The sequence below is a fragment of the Culex pipiens genome, chromosome 3 (assembly GCF_016801865.2).
Source record: "Culex pipiens pallens isolate TS chromosome 3, TS_CPP_V2, whole genome shotgun sequence".
In the NCBI taxonomy this organism is placed as follows: domain Eukaryota; kingdom Metazoa; phylum Arthropoda; class Insecta; order Diptera; family Culicidae; genus Culex; species Culex pipiens.
Genome location: NC_068939.1, coordinates 105986542 through 106013435, shown reverse-complemented (window position 1 = coordinate 106013435; position 26894 = coordinate 105986542). Strand labels below are relative to the sequence as shown.

General features: G+C 37.8%; 1 protein-coding gene across 2 annotated transcripts in view; it reads left to right on the top strand.

The window, feature by feature from the left end:
* Window positions 1-26894, top strand: part of LOC120421927 (hemicentin-2) — a 180077-nt gene that overhangs the window by 54559 nt on the left and 98624 nt on the right. For both annotated transcript variants that reach the window (XM_039585239.2, XM_039585230.2), the window contains exons 3-4: window positions 13521-13853; window positions 17875-18018. In XM_039585239.2, the coding sequence (XP_039441173.1) occupies window positions 13521-13853; window positions 17875-18018 (477 nt within the window). The remainder of the gene's footprint in view (window positions 1-13520; window positions 13854-17874; window positions 18019-26894) is intronic.

The following is a 26894-nucleotide window of genomic DNA, read 5'->3' as shown; positions in this document are numbered from 1 at the left end:
TTATTATCTGACAAGTCAATTTGGACTTAAGGGTCAAAAGTTACAGTGATTTTAAGGTAAGAAAGATGCAAATTTAAAACTTAAATATCTCGAAAGAAGCAAGCGAAATTTTAAGCACTAGGCTGCATTTGAAAGAAGAGATCCAGCACGCACAGTGTTTCTCAACCGGTGAGGAATTCCCCCCTGGGGGGGAATTTGGTTATTCTTGTGGGGAATGAGGATGCATTAGAAAAGTAATGCCTTTAAACAAGCTTGTAAAAATAATCCATGTCTGAAACTTTCTTTGAAACTATCGAATTGGAAGAAATATTTCTACTATAAAAATAAAAGTCCGTTAAAAAAGGAATGTTTTTTTAACACATTTTTATGAGTTTTTGCTCTATTTTTCAGAGATTGATAAACTCTCCTAAAATTTAAGAGTTCTATGAAAAACTAAATTGAACTTAAAAAAATCTGGAATTTTTTGCATTGAATTTTTTTGTGAATTTTCTTATCTCTTTTCAAGTATTTTGATTATCGTCAATTTTATTTTACAAGGAAAGATTATAAGATTTTTTTTTCATGGAAACATTTGCATTAATTCAATCAGGAACAGTTAGTTTATAAAAAATACAATTTTGAAAATATCGCTTATAAGTTAATTCCAGTTTGTCAAATCATTTTTTTAACTTTTATAACATTTTTTTTGACAGCCAAATTAATTTAACTAAATTTGAAACAATATCTCTGGAAGAAAGTTCAAACAATTTTGGACTGCCAATGGTAGTTTATTTCACAAACTACATATTTTTATGTTTTGCATGATTTTTTTTTATTGAAACTTCAGTCTTATGATAACCATTAAATGGTAAATTATGAAATTTGTTTAAAATTTATTCAAAATTTAAGGGGGGAATGAAGTTTATGAAAATTAGTCAAGGGGGGAATGGAACGAAAAAGGTTGAGAAACACTGATTTAGAGCTTTGGTGTCTTGGGGGCAAATGATCAGGGTCATTTTTTGGTACGGTGGACATTAGGGTGCTCCAAATTTGAGGGTGGTTCAGAATTTTTATTTTGGCGGGATGACGAGATAACGCTTCGGTGTCCTCGAAAAAGTTATAGGGATCACAATTCTGAGCAACTTTGCTCAAGAGCACAATGCTCTATCTTCAAACGGGAAGCAATTTTTGTCATTTAGGTTAAGGTGTGAAAAAATGAGTTTTTTAATTTATTAACCCAGGCTTAAATCGTAACGAGTTGGTGTCTTACAGACATTTGTAGAGCTTATAAAAACACTCATTTATCTTCCAAGAGTGCCAAAATCGGACCATTAAAACGAAAGTTATAGATAAAATACTACGAAAAAGACGCCATTTTGAAATGTGGATAATTTTAAAAGGGTGTGGTATTTGACCTCATTCTTTAAAGCACACTCTTGGGTACATTTCCAGAAAATATCAAATATCATGTCAAATAGCTACATAGCTACAGTGATTGTAAAATTTGCACCAAAACAGTTTTTTTTCTTAGTTTGAAGTTTAGAATGCAGCTAAATGGTATCAGTATCACCATAAATGATAATTCTATAGTTAAAAAAGTAATAAAGTCATTTTTATAGGCCATGATCAAGGTATTTAGATTACTAAGATAAGGCAGGTTTTCCAGCTGTCAAAATAGTTAGTTAGCACTAATCCCGGATTTTATATGGAGATTTTCAGAATTGTGAAAATTTTACTGCAGAGTTGTTAAGCATGCCAAACTGAACCGAAATACGCTTTGAAAACAAAAAATATTTGTTCAAAAACATAAATTCAACTAAACGCTTTTTTGGTCCAGTTTGGAATGCATAACAACCCTACTGAAAAAAATCCAGTGAATTTTGCCCGTAAAATGGTCAAAATTTACCTTTTCTGAAAATCATCCTAGAAATTTCTGCCCGTTATCCCAAATCTGTAGAAGCGATTGAACAAAAATTCAAAATTTCCCATAGTAATTCCCATGTAAACTTGAACCCATTTTTAACCAAATGAGCTAAAATTTGGCGTGCTAGTCCCTATGGGTATGCTCACAATAGGAACCACACCAGAACTTGATCTGAGAACTTTTCAAAATCCGCACCTACCCTATTGTAGAAGCATGATAATTTTAAATCGATTGTTAAACCGAAATAAATTTTTTTTTCAAAATTATACCACATAATCCCGTTAATGAAGTTAACTCCTTGGCCCTTTAAATCAACAAACAAAGTTTCCGCTTGATCTTTGAGTGTAGTCTGCTATAAAATGTCTTAGCATTATTCATTCAATACCCACAAAATAACCTTTCTTTTGAAATTTGGCGAGCTGAAATTGGTTCAGCCGTTCCAAAAATATATTTATTGAAAAATGTGAAAAAATTTGATTCTGCTGGTTCGACGTCGAATCGCTGATATCTGATAAGAAAAAAATAAACTGAGAAACGAAGCAGTATTTTTTTTAACTATCTTTTTTTGGTTTAAACTGTCACAATACATGAACTTAAGGTACCGAATCCAACCAATAATATTGTTCGACTTAAAAGTGACCCGAATTTTAGTCCCAACTCTGCTTCTGACTCGAAAGCACAACATTTCTTTCGTCAGAGCACCATATAGTTCGTTAACGTGTGTACGTAAGAACGAGCTTCTAAATTTGATGAGAAATTTGTCCAAAGCATGCAAGGAACAACAAATCTCCGAACGAGAATGAACGAGTAAACGCAAAATGCTGGAACATGGACCGAGAAGAATTTGTTTTGGTTGAATTTCGATGTTGATTTTGTCTGCACAGCTGACTGCTTTTCGTGTTTGTGTGAGTGTGTGTGTGTGTCTGCTTCTATCTAGTTTCTGTTTTTCTTTTGCTCAACAGAGCTCTTTTCCGTGTGGTGGTATGGTGTGTAGTTTTTCAGTTGGCGACTTTACCCGGTGCTATGCAAGGAGCTTTTCTCTCCTCATCGACGGGAAAATTCAACTCCTGTGAAAACCGACTGCGGCTAGAGGGACAGTTGGCTGTCGGTTGCTTTCTACCCGTTCATCGGTTGTGACCCGAAACATGAGCTAAATGGAGATGCTTCAGTACATATGTTATGCTAATTTATTCATTTTGTGCGGTAAACCCAGTCTGAGACAAGTCTGGGATTGTGTGCCAAGTTGGGGCGAACTCCGCTGCGCCATCATTGACGTACGTATACCGTGACAGTGCTTAGGCAACGGGGTCACACCAGCGAAAGCGTCATAATGACTTGGTTTTTGTGTTTTTCCTTATTTTTAGAGTCACACTGTTGGAACAGTTTCCTCGGCGTAGTCACGGCAGGACGACTTTCGCACTGATGTGCCCCGAAAGGATAATAAGAGCTGTCGCGCGATGGTGGAAAGTTTATAATTGATTCCAAATTAGATTCACTAAAGTTTGACTGCGTGAATGTTTGGCAGCCTTCGAGGCTGTCAGTTCGAGTGGGAACATATTTATTGGGTAGGGTGAACTCTGTTTTGTACATGTAGTACGAACTAACTGGAACTACAACGTATGTGTTTTCACGTATTACAGCAGAGACGAACAGATTCAATTAAGACACGTTTCTCAAACTCATTAGTCGCAAACTCCTCCGACTTTAGGGAAAATTTAATTCCTCGAACGTTAATGCCCCAACCTGGTGTTTTCTGTAATTACCATAAGGAAGCAGCAGCCAACTAAATAAGCAAATTATATATACAACAGAAGTTTCTGACTCTAGGCGATGTTATCGCTTATGGAAGGCTTCCTTTTGCAACATGATGAAGAGATAAAAGACGGGAATATTCAATCAGCGAGTCTTAAACCGTAATCTTTCTCCCGGTGCACGGTTTGAATTTACCTATTCAGATAAATTATGATAATAAGTTTAGCAGTAGTGCAGCGTTGTAGAAGCTTTCTTTCTTTGGCTTCGAATTTCTTCGCTCGTTGCAACAGTTTCCCCAAGGATTTCCGTGAGCTTTATCAGTGTAGCGCACAGATAAGGAAGCCGTACATTTGTTACCATTACTCAAGCTTGCCAAGGTATTATGGCCAACGTCATATCCAGGACATTCTGCTCACCAAGTTCCGGCCCGGTGCATTTATCTTATGGCACCACTACCGAGAGCGCCAGAAGAACTCTTTCGAGGAAGGAAATTATATTTGGATTGCTTTATATTTGCATTTTTCTTCGCATCCACGTGAGCTACATTTGCAAGGGAGGTAATACTAGAGCACCACTGGAAGCAAATTGAATCCATAATCTCTTATAAGTTATCCGGTGCTGGTGAATTGATTCTTCATTTTTTTATGACAGCAGATATGGAAATATGTTATGACAGATGTGGTAATTGAATCAGGGTGTCACAACTTGTCGTGCTGAGCCATTATTAACAATTGCAGTGCCCCAATGCAATAAATTGCTTTGAAACATCACAAAAGTTAATGCGGCCAGGCCAACTGCGTAAAGTTAACCGCAAAGATGATTCATTGAATTGGATTGAGTTTGAACACGAATGTTCAAACAGCAATACAGTTCTGAATCTACAGGGGAGGAAGAAACGTGGGGATCCCCCGCTCACGTTCCTGTTTGTTTAGGCAATTGATCGTTGGGAGCCACCATGCTAAGAAGTTTTGGTGTTCCGGGACCCTCTAGGGATGGGACATTGTATTTCCACAAATGACCTGGACACTATTTGCCGTGGTTATAGCGCCACAACTCGCACTTATATGAAAATGTAGATCATTATTTTCTAATTTCTCCAAAATCAAATAAAAACACATAGCACGCTATCCAGTTAATTCTCCCAAATCACCAGTAGAAATAAAATGAAATCGTCTAAAACAACTGCGCTAAACTTCAAACCGATAATGTGACAACAGTACAGCTTACTCTCTTCCAAACTCAGCCGAAACGTCCCTCATCAGTACAGGACAAACTTTTCGCATAAACGTTATCATTAATATTGCTCTCCATTCGGTTCCAATTCAAAGTTTTCTGCCCCAGCGGGAAGGCAGCATCAGTCTTCTGTCTATGGTGCCTACACGTGTATTCAAGTGAAAGTACCCGTGTCCGAAAATTTCGACGGAGGGGAAATCACTGTGGCGAAAATCTTCAGCTGTAGCGAAGCAATAAAACATATTTCCCAAATGGCCGCCGGGTTAAAAGCGAAAAACGAAACAAAAAAAAAAACAACGAGCGGAAAACCTGGTCATGTGAGTGGAATCTTTATGATTTATGATTGAAATGGAATTTTCCCTTTCGGCGAAAAAATACACACAACGTGCCGGCAGTTCGTCTTATTCACTGTTAACCGCTGTGCGAATCTGAATTATTGAGACTCTTTATTGAATAATGTTTGCAAACGAGAAAAGGGGTTTAGAGGATATATATAAAAAAAGTTAACTTTGATTCATGAAAACCAAAACCTGGAGAAATAACTTATCAATAAGGTGAAAAGAAATATTGTAAATTTTGGAAAAAAATTCTTTATGCAATAATACGTAACTGTGCCAATTATGAGCGAAATCGGTTAAGGTTTTTATCGTTGAAGTTTATATGAGAAAATTCGCGAAAATGTATGGGGAAAATCATTGCTTGAGAATTTTGGCAGCAGGTGGCGCAGGTCTCGCCCAAAATTGCCCAAGTGTGAGATTCCTGTAGGAAATTCAATTTACTACAACTTTGTCGAAGGATGCAAGAAGATCCGAGTTGATCCTGATGAGATATCGCATTGCTAGATGAAAAGAAATCGGTTTATACACTTGAAAAACAATGGATTTTTTAATTGTCTTCAGTCTTGAAAATTACAATTTTCTTTAATGATTATTGCTGTATTTTCAAACTAAATATCCTAATAAATTCTTTTTGCTTTGTACATAGCAAAAAATCCGATGGTAAAATCGCATGCAAAAGCATGCACACCACCTTCGTCAAAATAAACACTTAATATTACACACTGCATGTACATTTTTTGCAAACACAAAAAAAAAGTTGCAACCGACGGGATTCAAACCCAGCACCAACAGTAAGGACTGGCGCCTTAGCCCACTCGGCCACCAGACCGATGAAAAGCTTTAAAGATAAACGCATATATGAGCTTCACATTTCGGTCAAGTAGGTTTCCCATTGTGGTTTGGTTGAGCGTTTTAGCAGAATGCATTACTGTGAATACAAAGAGACGAGTTGTTCCTTTTAATTCCGCTATATATTTTAATATCTTGACAGATACGTATTTCGTCTACTACTTGCAGACTTCATCAGTGTTCTGTTCTCGACTAAAGGTTCATCGCTGGTGTATCCATATTTGTAGTTACTGTAGGTACTACCTCCTCGTTCTTCTTTTGTGCCTGTATAGGTAACAGCTTAAACAGCCACGTTGAGCCGTTACCTGAATCCTTGTTGAGTAAACGTTTGTTGCCTGCCTTGAAGATTTCCAAACTTTCAGCGACAGCCAGCTTCGATGGGTTAGTGATGTGTCTTAAGATGACCGCGTCGCTAGCTGTGATGTTATGTTTTTCCTCGATGATGTGTTCGGTTACTGCTGATTTGAAATGGGGGACAAATCCTTTCCGTTTTTCCTCCATGGCAATTTTGACATATGTGTGTATATGCTCATCCAACCTGGTTTGCAGCAATCTCTTAGTTTGTCCAATGTAGCTCATATCACAGTGGCCGCAGGATACCTCATAGATGCCGGGTTTGCCTAAAGTCGGTATGGGGTCTTTCGTTGAACCTAAGATGAATTCCAACTGGCTGTTTCTACTGCTGAACACTAAATCGATGCCAAATTTAGCCAGTTTTTGTCGTAATGGGCGTGTTATCCTGTAGTCGAATTCTACTGCTGCTCTTCGCAGTGGCTCTGCTGATGGCGTAAGGGTTGTGAGTGAAGTTCTGTGCAGTTTTCTTTCCTTCTTATCGATGATTGCTTGGATAGTTGTTCTGCTGTAACCGTTGATTTCCGCTGTTTCAAATATGTACTCCAATTCTTTCTGTTTTCCTGCTTCGCTGAGGGGTAAAGTTGTCATCCTACACCCAAAGGAAAAATATATCTCAAAATCTGCAACATTGGATTTGCTGCAGAAAATGTCATATTTTATAACATTTTTTGCAGCAAGCCCGTAGATCATTTTTGCCCGCGTGTAAAAATTTCAGCGATCTGCAGTTCTCACCAACACATATAAAGCTGGCCCATCCCGAGCAACACTCCAAAGAGAAGCATATGTTGGTGCTCTTTCACTCACTTTTCATCAAGCGTCCATGGCGCGGTGGTAGCGTGTCGGATCAATAACCAAGAAGTTGGTGGTTCAATCCTCGTTCTGCTAAGTGTTTTTTTTTATGAAATACAACCAAAAAGCCGTCGGTAATGTCGATAATTGTCGGTAACGGGCAAAAATGTCATACTCCTATATCGCAAAAAATGCATGAGGACAGATTTCATGCAGATTCTGATATATTTTCATGCCGCCATGCATCACAATCATGCGACTGCCAGTTGGGTGTATGTATAAAATAATGATATGCTGCCATCTTATGTTGGAATGAATGGTTTGACGTGGCTGGGATTGTTCTTCTGGTGTTTGTTGGCTTCCTGTAGATCTCGAAAGAAAACGAAGATGGGCAACCTGGTTCTCTTAGGATCAGGATGTCTAAGAAAGGTAACTTTCCTTCGACTTCCATTTCATAAGTGAACTTGATGCTCCTGCGTGCACTGTTTATGGTGTCCAGTACCGTTGTTAGTGAGTGACAAGCAGAAGAAAATCAGTTCAATTAGTTAGGTGGTGACGCGCGGTCAATTATGTGGCATTGTGTGTGTGAAAAGAAAAGAATTTTATTTCGTGTTTCATCCTGGTTGGCTTGCCCTCAAGCAGAAGAAAATCAGTTCAATTAGTTGGGTGGTGACGCGCGGTCAATTATGTGGCATTGTGTGTGAAAAGAAAAGAATTTTATTTCGTGTTTCATCCTGGTTGGCTTGCCCACAAGCAGAAGAAAATCAGTTCAATTAGTTAGGTGGTGACGCGCGGTCAATTATGTGGCATTGTGTGTGTGAAAAGAAAAGAATTTTATTTCGTGTTTCATCCTGGTTGGCTTGCCCACAAGCAGAAGAAAATCAGTTCAATTAGTTAGGTGGTGACGCGCGGTCAATTATGTGGCATTGTGTGTGTGAAAAGAAAAGAATTTTATTTCGTGTTTCATCCTGGTTGGCTTGCCCTCAAGCAGAAGAAAATCAGTTCAATTAGTTGGGTGGTGACGTGCGGTCAATTATGTGGCATTGTGTGTGAAAAGAAAAGAATTTTATTTCGTGTTTCATCCTGGTTGGCTTGCCCACAAGCAGAAGAAAATCAGTTCAATTAGTTGGGTGGTGACGCGCGGTCAATTATGTGGCATTGTGTGTGAAAAGAAAAGAATTTTATTTCGTGTTTCATCCTGATTGGCTTGCTCAAGTCCTTCCTACATCATCGTTGATCGGGAGGCACGACGTCGTGTGAATTGTTGCATTAAAATAAGTTTAAGTATTACTGTAAATGACTGTAAAAAAGTCCTTCCTATATCATCAATGTCGTCTGGGTAATCGTGATGAAAAATTACATTTATTCAGTATTTAAATACCTGTGCCGAGTGTTTTGGTGTGCTAATTAGAAAGACCTTCCTATAGCATCGTTGCTCGGAAGGCTCGCCGACGGGTTTGTTATGAAAGTCCTCCCCATAGCATCGTAGCTCGGGAGGCATCGAATAGCCAATACCTTATCCTACTAACCCAAAAAAAAATAATCACGTGATGCTTGAAGGAGATGCTGTGGATTCAACGGTCTCAAGCGGTATCAACAAGTATATAGCGAAAAACTATGTGCTCGATGAGTCTGCAACTTCAACTATCGGACTAACATTCTTCCCTTTTGTTGAACTGCAGGCTTCTTGGGAGGGCGCCGGTATTGACTAATAAAGTCGGGGTCTTCAGGGGTTAAACAGTGAACGGATGGTTGGCTCCCACTGATCATTTTTGATTCATTGTTTAACTTCAGCTGATCTGTCAATAACGGAGTAGCAGCTCATTGGCAGTCAACCATGCTCATGCTCATGCTCATGCTCCAGTACCGTTGTTAGTGAGTCCCTTTTGATGATGCAGAAGATGTCATCTACGTATCTCCACCAACGTTCTGGTAGTAGGTTTTTGGTTTGTAGTTCGTGTTCCAAAGCTGCCATATAAACATCGCTCATGAACGGTGACAGTGGGTTACCCATCGATGCTCCCATCCTCTGTTGGTAGATGCAATCCCTGAACTGGAAGTAGCTCTGTTCCATGCATAATTTGACGAATGTTATATACTGGATCGTTTTTTGTCTCCATGGTTCTCCCTCGTATTGTGATTGCAGCCAATCCCGTAGAGTTCCTATTGCGTTTTTTACTGGTATGCTTGGGAACAGTGCTGTTACGTCGAAGGAAACCATTATTTCATCCTCAGCTATCGGTCCCGACTCTAAGAGCTCCTTTGTGAACACCTGCGAACTGATGATCGAACGGCTCGGGAAGGGTTTCGGCATACTCTTGAATTCCTCGACAAGCCACTTTGCGATCCGACTGGTTGGGGCATCCACTGCTGAAATGATTTCTCGCATCTCGTTGCCTGGTTTATGCACTTTAGGTAGTGCTTTAATCCTTGGTAGAGTTGGGTTCGGTACTCTCAACGATTTTGCAGTTTTCCCAACCGATTTCAAAAGGCCTGCACATTCTTTGATGGTGTTCTCTACTTTTTTGACCATATCGATTAGCGTGTATCCTCGTTGTAGTGAATATTTTTCCCTGTTTCCGAGTTTCTCAAGAAGTTCCTTGTCGTATTCGTCCCGGTCCATGATTACTACCCGTTTTCCCTTGTCCGCTTTTAGGTAGTACACGGGTTTCTCCTTGAGTTCCTTCACTACTCGTACTTCGGCGTTGTCCTGGTGTTTTGTTGTTGCTTCTCGTATTAATTTGGATACCGTCATCCTGACGCTGTTGATTTGTGCTGGAGGGAGCGGGGGAGGTTTTGTCTGTTTTTCGTCGATGCTGTTAGCATTGATAACAGTTTCGATGTCGATAACAATGTTTTCCAGGTTTGGTTTTGATGATACCGCGTACTTAAGACCTTTGTTGAGTAAAGTTAACTGTTCTTCTGAAAAAGTTTCAGAAGAACGATTAACAACGAACTCTTCTAAGGGTTTAACTACTGGTTTCATTGTAGGGGCAATGTGGGAAATCAGTTGTCGGAATTTGTTGTCCAGTATCTTGCGTTTCCTTTCTGATTCGCACTTCTCGGCTACCTTAACCTTCGTCAAAAAGGCTTCGAATTCGATGGGGAATTCTTTGGCTAGTTTCAGATGGAGTGAATAGCATTCGAGAGTTTTGATACTCAGTCTACCGTAGAGTTTTTTGATGCTCTCTTTGACAAGCTCTAACTCCACCCTCCGGATGATTTTGCTGTCCGTATGACCCTTCGTCCTAATCTTGTGGCTAGTTGGTGTAACTTGGTGTTCGACGCATTTTTTCAAGAAGGCGATGTCTTTGTGGATACCTGCGATGATTTTCTTCAGTCCGATGAACTTGTTGTGCTCCGAAGGCTTGGTTGCCATGGTAATTGTGGTTTGGTTGAGCGTTTTAGCAGAATGCATTACTGTGAATACAAAGAGACGAGTTGTTCCTTTTACTGATGGGCTACATATATTAGAGTGTAAAATCACATAAAATTGTAAAAACAATGCAATATTTATTTTATATCCAGGCCTTTTACACACAGCTGTATTACTACTTTTTTAGCTGTGTAAGATAATAAATAAAAACATGGGTTTTGGCAAGTTGTAAACAAAATTTTCATTGCTGGGCACAACATTTTTCAAGCAGTGTTTGGTGAGCTCGTTTCGAGAAAATGCATTTTTTACATAAAGTGGTTTTTGGTTGATATTGAATATTTGTATTGAAACAAACTTTGATTCAGCGTAATCAATTACATGAGAGTACATTGGAAGGATCATAATCGTTTAGGTTTTATTTTGTCTCATTATTGAAATCGTGGTGTTTTCCTAACCAAATTAAGCCCAAAAAGTTCATATCATAATCGCACCAAAATAAAAGAAAATTTCACAAACTCAGTTCAAATATCATACCAAATTTACCCAAATTAATCACAATTGTCTATCGACTGGTGCTCTTGTTTCCCAACCAAAACCTCTGAACCGGTCACCAACAAACGAAACAGTGCGAATAGTTTCGCACAAATCAAATGTATTTTCAGTTTGGGGAAGCAAAACGAGATTCACGCCTCGGGTAATCGGACACGCTCACTGTTGCAGCAGCAGCAGCAGAACGGAATAACAAGTTGCTGAGCCAACACGAGGCTGCCTGTGGCAACAAATCAATAACGAGTCAGGCGTTATGTTTCGTAGTGATTTAACTTTTCCAACTCCCGTTGTTGTTATCACGCTCTAAATTCACTGTTAGAATGCAAACGAGAGTTCTCTGTTTTGGGGTTGGATTTTTCCTATGAATTTTCCAATCTTAAAAAAATCAACAATAGTTTGTCAATTTAAGGCGACACTGGACAAACAGATTTTTTGCTTTCGGCTTATTTTGAAAATCAATTATTAGTAAAATAATCTTGAAATCTTAAGCTAAATAACAAAAACAAAATAACAAGTTTTTTTTATATTTCTAATGAACCCCAATCTAGCGCAATGTCGTTTAAAAAATTAGCGTCAGCAAGTGAAAAGAAACCGCTTATTATCATTATCACATCATTTATCCCGTCCTGAGTCATCATTCCTTGGATGGCGGGCTCACTCAACTCTGTTTACCAAGATTTTCATCGCGAAATTAAATCTGGCAGAAATCTAGCGCAGCAAAAAAAAAGGAAAACGCGTCCCTCTCTGCTTGGGGGCATGGGACTGAGTGTTATTTTTTCTGTTGTAGCCCTTGACAGAAGAAAAATGCTCCTTCGCCAGCAGCCCCGGCCATGTCCAATGTAAATAGCTTTGAACCGTGAAAATGATGACGGAAAAAGTGTACGAAGGACCGCTAACGTGTTGGGTTTTTCGCTACAATATCTGAAGGTCCCCCTCCTGTGGCCTGGTAACGAGACGTAGGGTGAGGAAGAAGAGGCGTGGTTTTGGAGATGCCAGCGAACACTTTTCAAATACTTGACATTTTCCCAGCCAAAGGTCACAATTTCACGCGGTATAAATTCCGGATCCCTACTTTTGCTGCAAGTCACCCGCTTCTGAAAAAGTCAGAATTTTGATAAAGTATGAGCATTGTTGCTGTCAGAAATAATACATTGGGTTACGTTGGTTTTATCTTAAACAACCCTGAGTCAACAGATTTTTATGAAATAGGTATCGTACTAACAACGGATCTGCAACATTGTTATGTAAGGCAAATAATTGTTATAATATAGCTCTAAGGAGAAATGGATTTCAGTAGTTCAAACTTATTTATGGTGTAGGAAATAAAAACAAGTTTTGATCAAACAATACAATCTGATTTCAGTTTCCGACACCCAATTTCATACATAAAGTCCATGCAAAAATTGGAATCATAACGAGAAATTTCATTCCATATCCTAATCAAATTTGGCCACTGAGAAGCACTTTGCTATTGTCTGCAGAGCCGAAAATGGCTTCTGCCAATCGCTCTCCAAATTCAGGTTCCGTCGAAAATTTTGCCTTCATGCATCAATGAACCGGAAAAAAGCTAAGCTCGTTCTAACGGAGTGTGAAAAAAGAACCGAAAATATTTTTATCCCCAATTCTTCTTGATGTGCGCGGTCTCGGTGGTCGTGATAATTTTCACTTTCCACTTATAAACGATAAGTGGCTTTTATTTCGGTCAGATTTTGGTCGCGTCGTGGTTTTCGGTTTCATTTGAAATTATTATTTTTTTTTTACTTTTTTCAAATTAGTAGTGTTTGAACAAAATACATACTAGACAAAGCTGCTACGGCAGATATTGAATTGTATAATTAGGCCGTTGCAAATATTTTTCAATGTTTAGGTCAAAAAATATTTACAATGGCCTTATGTAATAGTACTACATATAAATTGAATAGATTTTTTTTTAGATTATGTTCACCTCCAACGATAAAACCTAGCAACAGTATTTAGTATTTCACACTCAAAACCGAGCAATAATGGAGCATGAATTAAACATGTTTTGAAACTTTAATGTGCAAGAATTCTCTTAAAAAAATAAGAACATTTACAACCGTCGTTTGCACTCATCGGGTATTCTCATATGATCCCCCAAACTCCATGAGTCAACAGCACAGGTCACATAGAGCAAATGCTTCCTCGCAATGAGATCGCTGCCATAAATTTTAAATTGTCTCGGTTATCTTGGTTTGCTGTATTTGAGTCCGAGCCAAAAAAAAGAACTTCTCCCCAGTCTTGAGCCAAGAAAACCCCTCGGAGCATATGCATTTCTGACTCGCATTAAATAATTATTCTGCTAATTGTGTTCTGTCATCCAATCTAACAAGTTGTGACTTTTTCTATATCCTTGCAGCTTCCCTGGGGCTCCAGAGGTTCGCCGAGCAGCCAAAGTACACCGAGGTGAACCCCGGCCAGGATGCACTGCTGGTGTGCAAAGTGATTGACAAACGTGGCGTTTGCTCGTGGCAAAAGGACAACAAACCGGTGGGGATCTACCCAAAGAAGTACGAATGGGCCAGCCAGTACGGGCTTGGCCAGACGACGCACGTGGGCGGGGACTGCTCGCTGTGGGTCCGAGCCGCCCAGCTCGAGTTTGACGACGGGCTGTGGGAGTGTCAAGTCACGGCGAGTGACTTTACGACGCAGGATGCGCTCACGAGTCAGCCTGTGCGATTAGTTGTAAGAGGTAAGCTAGAAGCAAAACATTTCCCCCCTCTATCCATGCAAAATCGGCTGAAATGATTTGTTTATCTAGAATTTCATTTAGAAAGGTCCTATATAAGGGAATCCCATACACGGTGTGTTTTTTAGAACAAACTAATGATAAAAAAAATTCGATATGTCTGATATTTGGCACCGTGAAAGAAGGGCTCTTTCCCGACATTTTGCGGGGTATGCCGAAATATTTCGTCGGGGGGTCTAGAGCATTTTTTTTGAAGATTATTTTTCGATTTTATGGGATATTTGTTCAAAAAAGTCACAGAAATTCGGTGCATTCATGTTGATATCACTCAAACTTCTTATGAATATGCCTTGGGGACTCTAACTAATCATATTTGACCCATATTTGACCTCCACCAAAAAAAAATCGAACCAAATTTACCAGATTTCTAGCATTCTTTGAAATTACTCCAAAATCCAAGCTGGAAACCCCGATACGACCGAAAATAAATCTTTTCTTTGTACAATTTGTCATTAAAATACAGTAACACATTGCCTTGATACGAATTTGAGCATTAAACAATACAAAACATGGATTATTCAATAAATATGCTGTTTATTACGCAATAGGTTTCGAAAAAATACACATTTAAGAATCAATCCCATTGTGGAGAACAGTTTTCTGGACAAGTTCCATAAAAAAGCATCAGTTTTGGTTCATTATAAGCAGAGATATGCCCAATTTTCTGAAATAATTTGGGACTTTCTCAGATATTTCTTAATTAAATTACCTTTCACATGACACTGCCTACTGAGTTTTGTAATTAATGCTATAGAATAATTTTCATGAATTTCGTCAAAACTTGTTATAATTATTATATTAAAAAAAAATATCATCATAAAAAATATCTTAGTAGGCAGTGCCGATCATGTGAAAGGTAATCAAATTAAGAAATATTTGAGAAAAACACAAATTATTTCAGGAAATTGGGCATATCTCTGCTTATAATGAACCAAAACTGATGCTTTTTTATGGAACTTGTCCAGAAAACTGTTCTCCACAATGTGATTGATTCTTAAATGTGTATTTCAAGCAAAACAATGTAAATGGGCCAATGTGGATTTGTAAACAAGCAGGTTGTCCTGCTCATGTCAAATGTAAACAACCACTGACATGAGCAGGACAGACTGATTGTTTACAAATCCACATTGGCCCATTTACATTGTTTGACTTGATTTTTTCGAAACCAATTGGGTAATAAACAGCATATTTATTAAATAATCCATGTTTTGCATTGTATCGAGAATTTAAAAGTGAGAGTGTGTGCAACATGGAGTTAAACTTTCTGTGAAGTTTACCACGGCACTTTGAAAAGTTTAACTCCGTGTTGCACGCACACACTCTCACTTTTAATTTCTCGATAATGCTCAAATTCGTATCCGGGCAATGTGTTGCTGTATTTTAATGACAAATTGTACAAAGAAAAGATTTATTTTCGGTCGTATCTGGGTTTCCAGCTTGGATTTTGGAGTATTTCAAAGAATGCTAGAAATCTGGTTAATTTGGTTCGATTTTTTTGCGGAGGTCAAATATGGGTCAAATATGATTAGTTAGAGTCCCCAAGGCATATTCATAAGAAGTTTGAGTGAAATCAACATGAATGCACCGAATTTCTGTGACTTTTTTGAACAAATATCCCATAAAATCGAAAAATAATCTTCAAAAAAAAAATGCTCTAGACCCCCCGACGAAATATTTCGGTATACCCCGCAAAATGTCGGGAAAGATCCCTTTTTTCACGGTGCCAAATATCAGGCATACCGATTTTTTTTATCTTTGGGGTCTCGTAAAAATACACCGTACATAGCTAATGAAACATTGGAAAAAAAACTCTAGATAGTAGGGTAGAGTAGTCATCAATGAGAAAATGCCTCTCACAAGTCGTAGTTTCAACCAATCAGGCTCATATTTGGGGGAATGGTGTGTCTACTGGATACACGTCTGCCATATAAGTGGCTTTGGTCATGGACGCTCCCTTGAAAAGTAATTCATAAATGTTTGATTCTGGGGTGTAAAAGTAAATTATGGACAAATAATACTTTTTCGCTCGTAGGCTGCCATTAACACCAAAACTAATATTTCTTCAAATGTCTTTCGACGTTCCATAGGGATTAAGTTGGGCTACAATGTCCTTTCATTAGATTTGGCCAAAATTTAGAATACACCCAGAATCCAGGGCAGTCTCATTGTACCCCACTCATTTCAGCCCATGGGTAACAATGAGACACTTTGATTTTTCTTCAATAAACTTTTCAAAATCGATGGAAATCCTTCAAAACATGAATTAAAAGTGATTTTTGGCATATTTCTAGAGTTTAAACTTCATTTAACCAAAAATACTAAGTTATTTGGTATTAATATATGGATTTTACAAAATTTAAATACTTTTTAGTGTAACTTTTGTTATTAAAAGTTTCATCTTGGCAAAAATTGCTCTAAAATGTTCAAGGCAAGTCACCTGCAATGGAACAATTCAAAAACATGATGTTTTGCTAGAAAAATGTTGATTTTCGTAGAGCTTCCTGCCAAGTGCGTCTACAATGAGACAGTTGAATAACTCTGGCTGTAGATGTCGGATCGATCTCATATTTTGGTCAATGATAGAACAAATTAAAAGAAAAATAATGCAACTAAAAGCTCACTAAGACATGCTGATGAAAAAATTAGAAAAATCGTTGTAAGTTGAAAACCAAAAGTGTCTCGTTGATGACTACCCTACCCTACTGATCCTCTATCATAGTGACACTTAAAGAGCTTGTATGAAAACAACAAATACAAATTTAAGTTCGTCAAATTACCAAAAAATTACAACGAGATTTAAAGTACAGATGTTTTAAAGTTAGACAAATCTAGTGATATATTTTCAAAAATCATCAGAAAAACTCAATGCCAAGAAACCAAATGGTTTAAGTAAAAGTTTTTTTAGATAGCTCAGAGTTTTTACGCAACTTATTGAAAATTCATTATCAGGGTCAGATTAAAAAAAACTTATAAAGATGCATGAAACAAAAGAGCAAGCATCAATAGTTTTGATCTCTCTTCTTATTCTTACCTTATATGCTTGCCTTAATATCCGAACAGTTACATCAATTTTAAAATGTAGCAATCTCAACTCGTTATACTGGTTTGATGAAACCAACCTAACACACACTTTTATAAGTTAAGCTCTAAAAAAAATTAATCCAAATTTGTTGTGGCTTGACCCTGGTCGTGGACGAAAAAATCACATACACATACATTACTTTACATATTGTTCAGTTACAGTCAAATCTCTGGTTGTCGATCATCGTGATCGAAATCTTCAGTCACTTCAAACTGCATATTTTTTTAGGTGAGTTTTTATTTTGCATCGTCCCGTAAACTGATGTTTCTTTTCTTCGATTGTCCCTTGGACATAGACAACCAGCGCGTCGACTGTACTGCAAATACTTCAAAAATATAAACAAAGAGATCAATGTATTTTTTAATAGTTCACAATCGATTGTACAATTAACGTGAACTTTAATTGAAATTGGCAAAGGCTTCCAAATAATAACAACTCAAATCGCCAACCAATAATTTTAAAATTTATGATTATTAAGGATGAGTTTTTCCCAAGTCTATGCTTTTATTTTTCTTTGATAATTTTATCCTTTGTATTTTTTCCCAAAATCCATAATATTTAAAATATTTGTGATGCTGTTAACAATTAATTTACAAAGGAGAAGACCAATTTTTTGGTATCTGTTTTAAGTCATCAATCTGAAGTGTAATTCTTCAGAACGAATAAACACATAGTTTTTTTTTTATTTAAATCAGAGTGATTTTTCCACAATGAAGCATAATTTATTAAACGCGTCCTACCACCTGGTTTCGATACGAAATCGATAGATTTGTTCATCCTCTGCTTAACTGATTTAGCAAAACTAGTGCTCTCTCGTGTTCGAAAACTCACAGTGCAGAACAAACCAATCTAACTTTTATCGTCTGCCGTTTTTATTTGCAGTTCCACCACAACGACCCAGATTGGAACACGAAGGTGTTCATGTCCCTCCCGGGCACAACGTTACCGTAGATTCCGGTGCGATGGCCACCGTGAAATGTGTCTCGCACTACGGAAACCCTCCAGCGCAGCTGAAGTGGTTTCTAGGTAAGCATTTTATCCGATTAAATCTAGCACTCTCAACATCCGTATCCGAAATTTTTCTGGCAGTTTTTTTTTTTTATTTCGTTGCATTCGTTTGTTTCGTCCGGTTCCAAACTATGCATCCAGCAAGAGCGGCGGTGTCTGCTGCCAACATTTGCAGAATCCGGCTGCACCGGTTCCATGCCAAGCCAAAAGCCATGCCACTCACGTGGCACTGTGATTTCCCAAAGCTCAAGAGTTTCCCAAATTTGCTGCATCATATGCAGCGTATATTCGTAAATAAGCTTAAAATTTAAATCGCCCGTGCCAGAACTTCACTCCAACTGTATTTAACGAGGGCTCTGATCCCGCTTTAGCAATATGCAAATTACACTTATGAAATAATTCACAAAAAGCTCGCGCCGCCGCGCGTTTCACGATGAAACAGCAAACAAAAACAGTCGCGCACTCTATCTCACTTGTAGTTTCAGTCTCGCACACATATACATCCACCCACTCAGCATCGTCGTGCGCCATGCCGTTCGTTCCGGTGAAGGAAAAGATGCAAAAACGTTGTTGGATTTGATTTAACCCAACATATTTTCCCACATTCTCATCGGCCCTGTGCCAAACCTCCACCAGCGATGCCGCCGAGAACTTTCGTGGGACAGTCTCCCTTCCTCCCTTGACGTTTTGAAATATTTCCGAGTCTCTATAAAATTTGAGTTCAAAGAATACTAGACATTTCTTATTAATTATAAAAATAAAAACAAATGTTTCCAGGCAATGAGTTTGGAAACAAATAGTTTGAATCATTACAATTCAATATTTTTGATACATAAACTGTTTAACACTGGAACGCTCAACGCATGTCGAACTTACACGGACGCCCAAGCCTCCCAAAAAAGGTGGAACGGTAACTTCAACTCGCTGGTTCTCGGGCATTACTCAACCAATCGGGACGATTCTTATTTCCAGTGATTTGTAAGAATGTCTAGATGATCCTAGAATTTTGCAGAACTTGATTTGATCAAATCTGTAATTTCTGCGACCAAAAACATCGTTCCACCGGTGTGTGTTATAAAGTCAACAATTTAAGGCTCTGTAAGGCATCATTCCATTTGGCCATTTGGCAGCCATGTTTGTTTTAGAAAAACATTCAAATCTTGTTTCAGAATGTATCAATCAAAAAATGTTTTTTTTTGTGTTTTTTTTTTGTAGAAGCGTTATACATATCAACGCTGTCGTGCTATCATGTCGCATCCGCCATTTCGACGTTCCGAGAAAAACGCATTTTAATGTTTGACCTTGAATAAACAAAAACGAGAGCACGCAATGTAAACAATAGAGGTGGGCAAAAAAAGAGCGAACCGCTCAAAAAGCCGGTTCACTGAAAAGAGCGAACGAACCATGGCTCGGTTCTTTTTCAAATTCCGGTCTTTTGAAAGAACCGGCTCAAGCTGGAATGATTTTTGTTATAAATATAAGTTATTGAATTTCCAAAAAATGTAGTATTAAATTTGTTTTTGAAACTTGAAAATGCAATTTCAAAAAATTCAAAGCTTATAAAAATTAATCCCAAAAGTCATTTTTCTAAACAAAATGAAGTAAACTTTTCATTGTACAACTAAGGCTGGTACAAATTTTATGTTAAGTTTTTGTCCTCCCCCCTTCAAAGTTGGCTCAAAAAATCAGGGGGCAAAATTTTTTTTTTTTTAAACTCTAATATTTCAATGAAAATTTAAGTGCAATCAGTTGAAATTAATTTTGAATGCATTCCCCTGCACTTAGAATCATTTTTAGCATGTTTCGGTTGATTTAAAAATCATTTGAATTTTTGAAAATTTTCGATGTTTATTATCCCAAAAAGTTTTTTTTTCGCAAAAATTTTGGTTTTCGTCAAATTTTAAATTTTTTGAAAACTAATGATTGCAAAACAACTGAACTAGTGTAAAATGCATTTTAAAACAACTTTTCCGTGCAAATGTTGAAACTATGGCTTGTTATTTCAATATTTTTATTTTTTTATTTTTTTTTCTGATCAATTTGGTGTCTTCGGCAAAGTTGTAGGTATTGTTGAGGACTATTGAGAAAAAATAGGTACACGGAAAAAAAATTTGAGGATTTTTTTATCAACTTTTTTTTTACTAAAACTCAATTTCACAAAATACGTATTTTTGATTTTCGAGATTTTTTTATATGTTTTAGGGGACAAAAATCCGCAACTTTTGAGCCATAGAGAAACATGGTCAAAAAATCTGCCGCCGAGTTATGAATTTTTGAAAAAATAGTGATTTTTGGAAAAAATCGAAGTTTCATGCAAAAACAAGTTTGACATTATTTTTTAATGCAAAATTGAATTTACAATCGAAAAGTACTTTACATATTTTTTGATAAAGGGCTCCGTTTTCTAGATATAGCCACCGAAAGTTTGATTTTAGCGAAATATTTGCAGTTTTTCAATTTTTAAAAATAGTGACCATGAGTGACCATTTCTAAAAATATTTTTTTTTGAAAAGTTCAGAAAATTTGCTATAAAATTGTCTAAGAGACATTGAAGATTGGACCTCTGGTTGCTGAGATACAGCGGCTTAAAGAAAAAGAAACACGAAAATTGAAGTTTTCTAAGTCTCACCCAAACAGCCCACCATTTTCTAATGACGATATCTCAACAACTAATGGTCCGATTTTCAATGTTAATATATGAAACATTCGTGAAATTTTCCGATCTTTTCGAAAAAAATATTATGAAATTTTTTAAATCAAGACTAGCATTTTAAAATCAATATCATTTTTTTTCCAACATCCTAGATTTCAGTTTGGATGCCATTCAATTACTCGATTGTTTTGAGTAGAAATTTTGACATAGAGACCACCAAAACCTATGGTTTTCAAGGGCATCTTCTAGTTTTCAGATTTATTTATTTTATTCATCAAATATGGCCGTTACAAACATTTTTCAAAGTTTATGTCACACCTCCCCTTCAAAATCGGTCCAAAAAATCAGGGGGCAAAACAATATTTTTTTCAAAACACTTCCAAATTTTAAAGTCTTACAACTGAAAACAAATTAGAAAGCATTTTGGGATCGATCAAAAATATTTTGAATTTTTGTGAAATTCCGTTTGCACAGTAATGCAAAAAGTTTTTTTCGGCTTAAAAAAACGGTTCATCAATACTTCGATATTTTGAAATCTAATGATTGCAATGCTACAGGGTATGTGTAAAATGCATTTTAAAACTCTTTTTTATTAAAATGTTTATACCATGGCTTGTTATTTTTTTGCTACTTTGGCCAGAGTTGAGGGACATAATAAACTTCAAAAAATGTGACCTGAAATCCCTTTGGCCAATTGTCAGGGAGTGACAAGATAGCACGACAAGATTGAAACTTCTTTCATATGAAAAGTGACAAAAATCCGCGGAGCTTTTTTGGTTTTTATTGAATATCTCAGGATTGAAATCGAATTTTGGGGATCTGTGAAGGTCAAAATGTGAGGCATTGTGAGCTGCACAAATGGCGTTCTTAACTCATTTTGGCCTTAAATGCACGTACGACAAGTTAGCATGACGGAGACGATAAAGTGATTATTTTTTTCATTTCAATTTACTATTTCTGGACCATGAAATCAAAACTATCATTGACACCTAAGGTTAAGATTTTTTGTTTTACCCTAAGCAAATGGCAACGCGATTTCTTAATTTATCATGCTAATTCTTCAAGCCGAATGAGTACAGAAATTAACAGTGCGAGGAAAAAGCTACCGCACATCTGGCGCGCCGGGGAATCGAACCCCGCTCTTTCGCATACCGTGCGAGCGCGTACACCACTTCGCCAACGCGCCGTGCTTGCCGAGGCAAGTTCAGCTAGTTGTTTTGTGATCTACCGTTCTCCACCGATCGTACCAGTGTACGGTTGCTTCTTCCACAACACTATTATTCTGTTCTCAAAGGCTTCTTTAGAATACTGACACACGGATCAAGTATATTTTTAGACGCATTGTTATTGTCAAGTTCACAGACAAATGGACACCTACTTAGTGACACGTAGTCAAATTGTGAGACAAATTTTAGCTGATTGCCTACTTGAATCTATGGCAATGTTTGGCAGGTTAGAGCCACCAAGCTCGGAAAACCTAAGGTTAAGATTTTTTGTTTTACCCTAAGCAAAGGGCAACGCGATTTCTTAATTTATCATGCTAATTCTTCAAGCCGAATGAGTACAGAAATTAACAGTGCGAGGAAAAAGCTACCGCACATCTGGCGCGCCGGGGAATCGAACCCCGCTCTTTCGCATACCGTGCGAGCGCGTACACCACTTCGCCAACGCGCCGTGCTTGCCGAGGCAAGTTCAGCTAGTTGTTTTGTGATCTACCGTTCTCCACCGATCGTACCAGTGTACGGTTGCTTCTTCCACAACACTATTATTCTGTTCTCAAAGGCTTCTTTAGAATACTGACACACGGATCAAGTATATTTTTAGACGCATTGTTATTGTCAAGTTCACAGACAAATGGACACCTACTTAGTGACACGTAGTCAAATTGTGAGACAAATTTTAGCTGATTGCCTACTTGAATCTATGGCAATGTTTGGCAGGTTAGAGCCACCAAGCTCGGAAAACCTAAGGTTAAGATTTTTTGTTTTACCCTAAGCAAAGGGCAACGCGATTTCTTAATTTATCATGCTAATTCTTCAAGCCGAATGAGTACAGAAATTAACAGTGCGAGGAAAAAGCTACCGCACATCTGGCGCGCCGGGGAATCGAACCCCGCTCTTTCGCATACCGTGCGAGCGCGTACACCACTTCGCCAACGCGCCGTGCTTGCCGAGGCAAGTTCAGCTAGTTGTTTTGTGATCTACCGTTCTCCACCGATCGTACCAGTGTACGGTTGCTTCTTCCACAACACTATTATTCTGTTCTCAAAGGCTTCTTTAGAATACTGACACACGGATCAAGTATATTTTTAGACGCATTGTTATTGTCAAGTTCACAGACAAATGGACACCTACTTAGTGACACGTAGTCAAATTGTGAGACAAATTTTAGCTGATTGCCTACTTGAATCTATGGCAATGTTTGGCAGGTTAGAGCCACCAAGCTCGGAAAACCTAAGGTTAAGATTTTTTGTTTTACCCTAAGCAAAGGGCAACGCGATTTCTTAATTTATCATGCTAATTCTTCAAGCCGAATGAGTACAGAAATTAACAGTGCGAGGAAAAAGCTACCGCACATCTGGCGCGCCGGGGAATCGAACCCCGCTCTTTCGCATACCGTGCGAGCGCGTACACCACTTCGCCAACGCGCCGTGCTTGCCGAGGCAAGTTCAGCTAGTTGTTTTGTGATCTACCGTTCTCCACCGATCGTACCAGTGTACGGTTGCTTCTTCCACAACACTATTATTCTGTTCTCAAAGGCTTCTTTAGAATACTGACACACGGATCAAGTATATTTTTAGACGCATTGTTATTGTCAAGTTCACAGACAAATGGACACCTACTTAGTGACACGTAGTCAAATTGTGAGACAAATTTTAGCTGATTGCCTACTTGAATCTATGGCAATGTTTGGCAGGTTAGAGCCACCAAGCTCGGAAAACCTAAGGTTAAGATTTTTTGTTTTACCCTAAGCAAAGGGCAACGCGATTTCTTAATTTATCATGCTAATTCTTCAAGCCGAATGAGTACAGAAATTAACAGTGCGAGGAAAAAGCTACCGCACATCTGGCGCGCCGGGGAATCGAACCCCGCTCTTTCGCATACCGTGCGAGCGCGTACACCACTTCGCCAACGCGCCGTGCTTGCCGAGGCAAGTTCAGCTAGTTGTTTTGTGATCTACCGTTCTCCACCGATCGTACCAGTGTACGGTTGCTTCTTCCACAACACTATTATTCTGTTCTCAAAGGCTTCTTTAGAATAGGGTATTTTAACCATTAGTGGACCCCCTAGTAGAGCCGAAGCACATTTTTCACGAATTTTCAATATTTTAAGCACTTTTTCGTAACCCTTTGTACAAAACAATGAAAACTGAAGTCTTTCGAACAATTTTGACTATTTGTTTCATCAGTTATTTGTTTTTGAGCAGAAAAATAGCCAATTGAAAAAAAAGTTTTTTTTGCCTGTTGTGGACCCCTTTTTCCTATAGTGGACCCGGGTCCATAATCCGATTGTGGACCCGGGTCCACTATAGGCAAACTGTTATTTTTATACCAAATTTAACCAATATTTGATGTTTTGATGCATGGTGTAGGTCTAATGATAGATATAATGAATAAAAGATGGATTTTGCTCACTTTTCATCATAAACAAATATTTTTTGTTAACAAATTTGGCTTTAAACAACAAAAAACCAAACAGACATTTAAACACATTTATTTCCGAAAAAGATCAGAGAAAACGTCTCAAAAACCACTGTAAACATAAAAATAATTTAAAAAAAGTAATCTTGATGCATTTTTTTCCATACTAATTAAATAAATGGTTGACCGATACTTAACAATAGAATTGTTTACAGTTGCTGATAAAACCACGCATGTTTATTGGAAAAAAAGTTTTGTTATTGATTTATTATTATAAAATATCATTTCAAACTGCAATTATGGTGCTTCAGTTAAGTACAATTAACTATAGTTTTGATTAATTATAAATTCTTACGGCTTCAGCATTATTGGTACTTTTAACATGAAAACAGCTATATTTATACTCATAATTGAAAAAATATGCGTTTAACTTGATAACAACAAGCATTTATTGTATGTTTTAGAGAAACTTTTGCTTTAATACACCGTTTTCATCATTTTTGAAGGTTTAATTAACAGGGGTCCACTTTTGGAAAAGTTTGGATTTTCGTTGTCCTATATTGGACCCTCATATTTTTTGCTAGAAAATTGCATTTCTTCGCTTTATTTTAGTAAATATCCTTAAACTTACATTACTTCGACTTGCTGAAGTTAAATAATCAGTCAAAAAATGATTAGATGGTTAATTCAATCATAAAATATAAATGCAGTTTTGTTGTGAAAATGCTAGTGGCCATGGCTGATTTCAGATGTCCAAATCAAAACACTTATTTTGGTGAAAAGGACAATTCAATGTCAGTCAACATTGTTCTAAATGATGCTGAACATGCCAAATAAAAGATTTGTAGACAACAACACGCTTGAAATTGTGATTTTATTGAATTTTCCATTAAAAACCCTTCAGAGGGTCCACTATAGGAAAGGGGTCCACTAATGGATAACGTACCCTACTGACACACGGATCAAGTATATTTTTAGACGCATTGTTATTGTCGAGTTCACAGACAAATGGACCTTAGGTTTTCCGAGCTTGGTGGCTCTAACCTGCCAAACATTGCCATAGATTCAAGTAGGCAATCAGCTAAAATTTGTCTCACAATTTGACTACGTGTCACTAAGTAGGTGTCCATTTGTCTGTGAACTTGACAATAACAATGCGTCTAAAAATATACTTGATCCGTGTGTCAGTATTCTAAAGAAGCCTTTGAGAACAGAATAATAGTGTTGTGGAAGAAGCAACCGTACACTGGTACGATCGGTGGAGAACGGTAGATCACAAAACAACTAGCTGAACTTGCCTCGGCAAGCACGGCGCGTTGGCGAAGTGGTGTACGCGCTCGCACGGTATGCGAAAGAGCGGGGTTCGATTCCCCGGCGCGCCAGATGTGCGGTAGCTTTTTCCTCGCACTGTTAATTTCTGTACTCATTCGGCTTGAAGAATTAGCATGATAAATTAAGATGTCACTGACAGTCATTGACCCAAGAACCTTCTACGACCTTAAACAAAATAAAGTTTCTCATTCATTGCTGGTTGTTCAATGATGGACCATCAGTGATGATGATGATCAGAGATGGTTTTCTGGTTTGGTGCAGGCCAAACGCTGGGGTTTGAGCTTGGCTAATGATTGAGTTTGCTCTTATGTGAGTGTCACCGACAAGTTAAGCAGTGAGCATTCAATCTCTAGCTGATTTCGCTCACGATCGACTTCGGGGCAACGATTCACCTTTATTTTTCTTTTGTGATGTTCAAATTGCTGTTTATAAAAATCTCGCATTCGCAAAGAACTGTTCAACTGTTCTGTAGTCCTCATCCCAAGCTTCAAGGTACTATGTTTAGCAGAACCGAAACGAAAGCATCCTTTCCACTCGTCTAGATGAGCTTTTCGACGAGGATGAGGGGAAATACACACACACAAAATTAAATTTTCAGCAGCTGCCAAAAAATCATCCTCAGGCCGACACCAGCACCACTCTGTGGAATCTGATGCATTGAAAACAAAAAAAAAAAGCTAAGAAAAAGCATCACACCCAACACAGGATATGGGAAATGGGAAGCCACCATCCGTGGCCCCAGTAGCAGCGTTGGCAAAAACAGAGCGGTATAGAAAAAAAAATAGTTGCCTCTTTTGGAAGTGTACTTTAGGCGAGATGTAATGCTGAGAAAGCTCGAAAAAAATATTTTTTTTCGAATGAGGCAAGGGACCTCGCGGAAAAGTGCTGCACTAAAGTGTTTACTCTTCAGCGGGGGCCACTCAAAGAAAATTAAAATGCATATTAATAAAATTGCACTAAAGCAACGATTTGAAGCGGAAAGGCAGCACAGAACGTGCTTGAGTGAATTTTTAGACAGCGTTGTTTTCATCCGATTAATGGAAAAAAAAAACTAGCGAAGCACTAATTGAATACAGTTTTTCAAACACATGCATGGCAGCAGATGGTGGACTGTTCTCAGCCCGAAAAGAAGCATAATTCAATGTAGATAGAAAGGAAAAACTTTTTTTTTTCTAATAAGTATGATTGTTAATTATATGGCCTTCCTAATTTCGTTTTTTATTTAGATTTTATTTTATTTTTGAATTAAATATACTTTATTGAATCTTT